Below are 8,910 nucleotides of genomic sequence, written 5' to 3'. Positions count from 1 at the left end.
AAGAGATAACACTAATAAACCTACATTAAAAGATAATATTACATTAGTAATATAGCACTGCATAGAACAAATAGACTCAGTTTATATGTTTAATTAAATGAATAATGCACACAATATTGTCATTATGCTTAACATTGCCTGAATATTAGTTGCTTGTATACATTACTGCTAGAATTTTACCCTACCACTGACTTTACACCCAGTGACCATTGGCCAAAAACTACGCACTGCAGCTACATTGGCAAAACTGCCCACACTTGCAAGTCTGCAACTACATTGGCAAACTACCACACTGCAAGATTACAGATTATGACAGGTACAGGTGCCGCCACCTTGCCAACATCTTCATCAGCATGAGACTGCCGATATAGCAGAAGCCGTTGCGCCGAAAGGGATGTTGGATCCGAAAGCGCCTTAAGCGCAGATCCTTGCGCCCACAAGCGTCGAAGCAATAAATAGTGCCGCGGCTTTCAGTCGCCGCCAACGACACAACGACCCCACGGACCTAGCACGCCGTACGCAGGCGATTTCAAAGGGGGGTTAGGAGCACCGCGAAGGGGGGGAGGGTCTGGGCGAATTTTTTGGAAATTGCATTCCACAGATGCGTATTTCTGCGCGAGAATGGGCGGGTCTGCGGAACCCTGCCGACCCCCCCCTGTACACGCCCCTGATAAACTGTAGCACACTGATACCCGTGTGCGCTGCACTGACGGGTGGGGTCCGCGGCCGGTAGCATTCATGATTCATCAAGCTGCGTACGCAAAAAATATTGCCGTAAATCTTGTGTGCGTACGCAATCGAGCTCTGCCTTAGTTTCGATTTATCAACGCAGTTATTTAGGTAGATTCGTATTATAGTATTTAGTATGGCGATTTTCGCTACGCAAGCAGGCCGTTTTTAGCGCGTGCGATTCATCAAGCGAAAAGTACGGTAAACCTTTTGCGTAGGGAGTGTGTATGAATGATCAGAGAGAGAGAGAGAGGAGAGGTGTGCTGCGTGTGTGTGTGTGGTGTGAGTGAGAGAGAGAAGCCGGGGCGGGAGGGGATATGGCCGCAATCTGTCGTGTTTGTGTTGTGTCATGTGACACGAGAGAGCAGAGAGAGAGAGCAGAGAGAGGGGCGCGGGAGGAGGGCAGGGATGGAGCGGAGAAAGAGAAAGAAGATGACGGAGAGAGAGAAGAAGAGAGACGAGAGAGAGATCGAGAGCGCGCGAGCGAGAGAGAGAGAAGAGATGAGAAGTAGGAAGAGAGAGAACGCGCGCAGCAAGCGAGAGAGAGAGAGAGAGAGAGAAATGAGATGAGCTGATAGAACGAGAAAGAGAGAGAGCGCGAGAGAAAACAGAAAGTGTGTGCGCGCGCGCGTGTGTGGTGTGAGAGAGAGAGAGAGAGAGAGAGAGAGCTGTGCGTGATTGTGGCCTGTGCTGTGTGTGTGTGTGTGCTGTGTGTGTGTGTGTGTGTGTGTTGTGTGTGCGTCCGTGGCGTGCCGTGCGTGCGGTGCGGGGCCCGTGTGGCTGTGCCGTGGAGAGAGAGAGAGTACGGTGTGCCTGTTTGCTGCTGTGTCTGTTTGTTTAGTGAATAAACGTACTTATCCATACTACGTACACTACAGAACAGTCGACAAACGTGCATAGGCCTACACTAGCTAGGTATAAAAAGCTTGCGCTTTGAATAGCTAGAGTAGATGCCAGTGAAAATCGCGTGAAATTTCTTAAATCTCACGAATGTAAACAAACTCAAGGTCTATGAACATAATATGTGCTTGCGTGCAAATCAATTCTGCCCCAATCTGACGAATCTGCGACTGTGCTGGCAGCCCATTGAACTGTAGCACCTAAAACCCACGCTGATAACCTGTCAGTGGTAAATTCGGGCATCCTCGTTACTCTTCGTCTTTCTTCTTTCTTTTTTTTCTCTTCTTTTTTGAATCTCAGCGGGGCGCCATATTTGTACAAGGCCATTCCCGCCGCCCCTCCTTTCAAAAGCAGGGGAGGATGCATCCCCCCATCCCCGGCATTACGCCCGCTCGTTAGCTGGACTGCGATGCGCTGCCGCGATGCCACGCGAGCGGAGCGGGCACGCGCGGCGTGCCGAGGGCGGTGTCCCCCTCGAGTTTGAAAGAAAAATGAAAATAAACGCCTAAAAATACCGCATTTACCTTGCCAAATTTTCTGTATTTATATCATATTTACTGTGTTTTGTTTTCATTAAAAATCATCATGAATTGGCAGAAGAAAAATGTCTTCATACATTCCGTTTACTTCACATCATTTATGTGCTAATAAGGCCGACCTTTGGAGTCTCTTGACAGTATGCTTCCCACCCCACCACCCCACGATTCGAGAATACCAGCCAGAATACCGGCCCGACCGCGCTGACCGGACAAGGATGCTCCCTCAATATAACGAACGGCATGCTGCCTGCATAAGAATCAGGATAGACGGGGAGCAGAGGAATGGCTGCCAGAAGTTTCTGGATCATAAAATTTTATAGCTACAGGTAGACCTGACCTCATCTGACCTGGTCTCGCTTATAGGGCCTAGATTACACGTAATATACATGATATATGTAACCGGCCCAAAAAACGTTTATAAAGTAATTGCAAAGATTTCTGGTACGGAAAAACTCGTATGGCCTGAAAAAGTGCCGCGCTGGTCGCCGCGGGCTGCCGCGCAGTTCCGACGCCCTTGTGTCGCAGCACAGTTCGCCCGCAAGGCCGCAACGCGACCGCGGAACTCTACGACAGTATGCCAGCCGCTGGCCAGTATGATCGTGCGCCGAGATGAATTGCGCGGCGCACGCGATCCAATAAGCTGCCACAACAGGACAAGTAGCAATATAATACGGTCGAGGTCAAACCCCAAGTGTGCAACATCTCCTTGACAAGTTTTATGAATCACCTTGACTTCCCTGCAGCTAGATCGTTGGAATTGTTTGTTGAGTCATTATTAACGAAAACCAGTGCAAACACGCTGTCAAAAAATGCTAGGACCCTTAGTGCAGCACATCTGTAAGTTGTAAATGTGTTACATGTATTTAAAAAAATCTTATTTGTTAGTTGCTATTTATGTATGAATTCTTGTGATATAAGTTTAGGTAGCCATTGTTTAAGCTATATGCAAAAGTTAAACTGGAATGTGATCTACCAAGGCTTTGAAACCTTCAGACATGGTTTTATATTGTACAGACATGCGAATGGTGATTAATTGTCAACATATTTGCTATCTCTTCCATTTGCAGAAAACAGACGATACTATCAGAAACAAGGTTCGATTTTCTAAAAGATTTGGTTGCCAAGGTGCCAGATGTCCGAGAAGGTGGCATTGAGGGAGACGAGAGTTCAAACACTGGCAGTGATAACACATTCAAACCCAGGTGCTAAACCTAGGTATTAGGTGTGGAGTAAGCAAGTAAACTGTGCACCAGCTAAATGTTGTGCTTCTTGAGCCTTGATCTGTATTGCATTGTTATAGCCTAGTTGAGCTGGCATTAAGTAAGGTTTGTTATAAATATTTGATTCAACTACAGTGGTTTCCAATATTGGTCTCTGGAAGATATGATAGAGAATGGCTGTTTTATGATTTACAAACAAAGTGATCACAGGTGTTGACTCTTAAGATGATTAGCCCTTCATAGTAACTTTGACATAATAATACAAGATTAAAAGCATTGTACAGATCTATGCGAGATCTGTAGAAACATACTCATGGGTATGTTTTGATATCTCACAATCTAACGTATAGTGCAGTTATTTAGTTTTGTAGTTATGTATACAGCTGTTGTTCCAAAATGAAACAGTGCAGCTGCTTATCAAATATCTCCTGGAACAGCTGCTATGGAATGTTACTCTGTTTTGTTGTTACACCTTCAGATATAGACAACAGTAGCAAACAATCTTAAAATATCGTGCGTGCTACATTCCTCTTCCGCCTTCCTTTTTTTCTGAAACAAAAGACATTCATTACATAAGCATTTGGCATTTGGATACGCTTTAGGAAAATAAGGAAAGCTAACAAATAATTAGGTAGCAGACTGTACAAACTACAAAGGACTGAAATTATGGCCTAGCCTTCACATTTTCCAAAATTACTTACACCATTTATTTCAGGAACATGGGAGTTTGAGATAAATTGTTTTTCTACCTCCAATTCAGAGCCATCAGATTCATCTTTTACCCTGCTGGGCCCTTAACCAAACTTACATGTTGCTAGTTGCCAGTGAACAATCGACAGGTTCCTGCTGTTCACTACAGTTTGACGAGTGTCTTCTATCTAATTTCGATTTGTGAACATACATGGGAACACGTGGGTGAGACATATCCTCTTCCTCCTCTCCATCCTCATCCCCATCTTCGGTTGCTTCAGAATCAATCTAAACAGACAATAAACTAACTTGAACACTGTGAGATTATGGTAACATACGCCACAACGGGCCCAATAGGTGGCACCACGTACTTACCTAAAGCCACTGGCAAACTACAATGTGGCAGCCTGGACTGCGATGAAATTAATTTGTTGTTTGTATTATATAGTAAACGTTGGTTCTTCAGTCTTTACTTTAGAACTATAACAAACACACAATGTAAACATCATAAAACCACTGCAATGTGATTGTTTTGTAGATTGCAACATGTGTAGGAAGGAGATCTTTATACAAGCAGAATCATCTATTGCAAGCACACATGCCAATATATAGTATTGATAGAATGCACAAATCACAAAATCATGTACATTTGAAGCTTGTAGTACATAGCATAGCCAGGGAAACACTAAACATTTGTAATCCTAGGTACATGTTCTGTTTATTTTATTACCTGTAGTTTAATGTTAAAAACAGAAAATCCTAGACTAAATGTTGAACGTTGTGTGTTTTTACAAGTATTGCTCTTGTCAATACTTGATTCTACCAATAGCGTTTATGCAACTAGTAAAGTGAAAAAGAGATGGAGACACTTCGTGGTTGCTAGAAAGTGGGACCAATGGCAGAGCTGTACTCCGATCATTGTGACTGCAACGAAGGTTTAAACGTGTACAACATCATACACAAGGTCTTGCATATATTTGTTCTGCACACAACATACATACTATTTGCCATTTAAAAATTGTCTACATGCTGATTATGAACACCATATATGAAACCATTTAAATGTGTGAGCCTACCATTGATGCACGAAGGGGCATAACTACGTGGCAGGATGTCAAACCTCCAGTCAGCAGTAGAGCTTATGCAGAAGATGATGATTATGATGCGTAGGGGTCGCAGGTTATCGATGTATATATGAAATAAGATGTGAATGACAAGGTGAATTGCATTATGAGTGGCTGCTACTGAGCAAGTTGCAGTTTGAGTGGGGAAGTAAATTAAATGCAAGCTAAGGTGTACAATTTTTTAATATTTGTTCATACTTGCGTCAATGTGTAGATTTTAAGTGTTTCGGAAGTATGGTGCTGTCCATGCTCGCGTTAATCTATATATCTCTGGAGTGTGTTCTTGTGGTGAGTACTTTGACCATAGTGTGCGTACTCGTTTCATTGTAGTTTCTATTATAATTGCACAGTTGGAGACATAAAATACAGCAAGTACATTGGTTGTGATTTTTGTCAAAAATTCAACTGTTAACTGCACTACTGCCTTCTGTTGCTGTGCGCGACTGAACGTAAGAAGTTAATAATATTCCTTAGCAGGTAGTGTTTTAAAACTTACAGTGCAGAACTGAGATACCTGTAGAGTAGATGACATACATCAATTTTATAGTTTACACATATCAAATGTCTTTCAGTGATCTGTGTTTGTGAGTTTGTAAGGCATCGTTGTTACATTCAAACGTAGGCTGATTATGTTTGAATATTTCAGTAAATTTCCAAAATACTGTGTTGGAAATGTGTTATAGTACTTTGTGAGAATTAAATATATTTTTTCACATACATTTGATCTTTTTATTATATGTATAGGAGATGAGTTTTCGTGATATGGGTTTTGTCGGTTGGTATACAGAAATCTAAAAACCATGTATGGCACGCCACATGTGAAAACAGATGGCTAATCTGAGTAAATATCCGTATGTCAATGGTTATTTCCCCCTAGTAAGTGAGGTGTGGTTAAATTGCAGAAGCAGTAAGCTAACACTCAGTAAATCATTAAAGTGATTACGTCACCGTAAATAGTAAAAGTAAAGAATCTATTTCCACTTTTTCACAAAATGTAAGTAATTCTGTTTACTTTTTATGGTTAAATTGCTGTATTATACTTCCTATTTTACTATATTGGTTCGATGTAACATACACTCGCTGACTCCATGCGCTGGGGGACTTAACTGCGAGGAAGCAGTGGAGCGCGGTCTGTCTACTGTGAGAAGCAGGGAGCGGTTGCTCTTACTGCCGAGACAAGCAGTGAGCCGCGATCTGTCGACTTGCTGAGAAGCAGTGAGCGAGCCCGTGCCCTCAACCGTCTTCTACAGTGAGAAGCAGTGAGCGCGCCTGTCTACTGCCGAGACAGCAGTGACCAGCGCTGATCTACTGCGAAGAGCAGGGAGCGGCGTCTCGTCTACTTGCCGAGAGCGTGTGTGCCACTGTGTGTGTGATGTGTGTGTGCACATTGTGTTGTGATGTGTGTGTGTTCTCTGTCTTGTCAGTCTGTCCTGGTCTGTCTGTCTCTGTCTGTCTTGTCTGTCTGTCTCGGTCTGTCTAGTCTGTCTAGCTCTGTCTGCTCTTGATCTGTCTAGCATTCTGATCTGTCTGCTCTGTCTGAATCTGTCTGTCTGTCTGTCTGTCTGTCTGTCTGTTGTCATGTCTGTCTGTCTGCTCTGTCTGTCTGGTTTCTGTCTGTACTGTCCTGTCTGCTCCCTGTTGTCTGGCTGTCTTGTGCTCGTCTGTCTGCTGTCTGTCTTGTCTGTTGTCTGTCTGGCTAGTCTGTCTCTGTCTGTCGGTCTGCTGTCTGCTCGTCTGTCTGTCTGTCTGTCGGTCTGTCTGTCTGTCTGTCTGTCTGTTTCTGTCTGTCTGTCTGTCTCTGTCGTCTGTCTGTCTGTCATGTCTGTACTGTCTGTCTCTCTTATAGACTGACGTTCCCAGTCGTGTGAAAGTCATCATAACGTTCTAAAAATACGGTAATAATGTCCTATAATCATCTCTGTACCTTTTGGCGAAAATTTTACCCCAACCACCTGCTGGTTTGAGTTATTCATCTCCGTACCCAGATACCAGGTGCTTTGCGTCCCGGTTGCTAATAAATTATAGTTAACACTACGGGCGTCATTGTGGGTTTAATTTCCAAGCACCCGGTCAGATAGATGCGAATGATATGATACTAGGCACTTAGGATATGGATTACTAAACACTTTAAAAAAAAAAAACCTAACCCAACCGTAACCCATAAAAAAAAAAATTAAATTAAATCTAAAGGCTAGTAGTCATATCAATCGCACTCTTTCCCCTCTGGCCAACACACCACATTTCCAAGACTAGATACCTGTCTATCTGTGTGTGGGTGTGTGTGTGTGTGATGTGTGTGCTGATGCGTGACTCAGTGCGTGCTGACCTTGGTGTGTTGTGTGTGTGTGGAGTGTGCCGTGCGCTGAGTCGTGCGTCGTGTGCCGCTGTGCCGTATCCGTGGCTGTGTGAGTGCGGTGTGTGTGAGTGTGTGTGTGGTGTGCTTGGAGATCATGTGTCGAGCGTGGTGCTGCATGCGTGCTTGCGTGCGTGTGTGCGCGTGCGTGCGTGCGTGCGCGCGCGCGTGCGCGCGCGTGTGTGTGTGTGTGTGTGTGTGTGTGTGTGTTATTTTTAATGTTTATACGTAGAGGACGTAAGTAGCGACGCTATATCAGTTTGATAATTATGTAAACGTGCTTATCGCGAAACGGTTACAGCGGACGTCCGTGGGAGTGGGATTGACATGACAGTATTACAAACGATGTAATGATAAGGGTGTATAAGTATATGGAGTTTGACTCATTAGACGTTCTGTTGGCTGGAAGTTATTAGAAGCTTCAGTGCATTTCGTCACAGCTTAAACGGTGCTCGTTATTATATCCCATGTGGTTGGCAACAATATGACGGTAAGACAGTGTAACAAGAAGCTACGCTTTCACATAACGATCGTTCACATTTAGAATAAATTAAACTATAGAAAATAAAATCTGTGTATGCGTTTCCTGTCTGCACATGCAAACTGTTGTGTTACCGTTCTGGTATATTTGTTCAATTAAATACATGCTATCATCTCACTTGTGTGTTACAATATCTGTATGCAGGGGTAATGCATAAGGTAGCTATATATAGTAATAAAAATATAAAGATCGTCAAGCTGTTAAACATTTCTGGAAAGTTGTCATCGTTGAAGATTACATATATTACGTCCCGTGTGAGATGAATTTAATGTAATTAGTTTTAACCTTTACTGACATAGTTCTCGCCCATTTCTTTTACTCATTCCAGGCGCTAAAAGTACCTGATATGGAACTCTATCCCAATATTCCAACTCCGCTGGTACGTACAATGGAAATCCTTAGTAACTCGTTGATTGGCATTTTTCACGACCTATCATTAGCGATAAAAAGTCATTCCGTACATCATGTATTCATACGTTAACATGTTTCTCTGGTCAGAGTCTTCCGCATCAAGGCGAAATACCCGGAGGAGTGAATGTGGGTACTGTGATATACGTCACCGGGGTACCCTTCAAGAATGTTACTAACACTGGGTGAGAAAGGCTATGTAGTCACATGTTTTCGTTTAATAACCGGACACGTGGTAATGCAAAATAAGATAGATTGACGGACGGGCAGACAGGCGAGAAGACAGACAGTCAGACAGGCAGACAGACAGACAGACAGACAGACAGACAGACAGACAGACAGACAGACAGACAGACAGACAGACAGTCAGACAGACAGACAGACAGACAGACAGACAGTCAGCCAG

The 8,910-nt window shown here is 43.5% G+C and overlaps 1 protein-coding gene across 1 annotated transcript; it reads left to right on the top strand.

Moving 5' to 3' along the window:
- Nucleotides 1-2,911: 2,911 nt before the first annotated feature.
- LOC106819889 (dr1-associated corepressor-like) lies at nucleotides 2,912-8,683 on the top strand (the record flags this gene model as incomplete). Its single annotated transcript, XM_014824465.1, is given in 4 exon segments — nucleotides 2,912-3,005; nucleotides 3,236-3,370; nucleotides 8,425-8,475; nucleotides 8,595-8,683. Coding segments are annotated over 3 exon segments (236 nt in total), but the record flags the coding sequence as incomplete, so codon positions are not given.
- Nucleotides 8,684-8,910: the final 227 nt, after the last annotated feature.

This window comes from Priapulus caudatus, unplaced genomic scaffold (genome assembly GCF_000485595.1).
Source record: "Priapulus caudatus unplaced genomic scaffold, Priapulus_caudatus-5.0.1 Scaffold4956, whole genome shotgun sequence".
NCBI lineage: Eukaryota > Metazoa > Priapulida > Priapulimorpha > Priapulimorphida > Priapulidae > Priapulus > Priapulus caudatus.
This window is presented reverse-complemented; position numbering and strand designations above follow the sequence as displayed.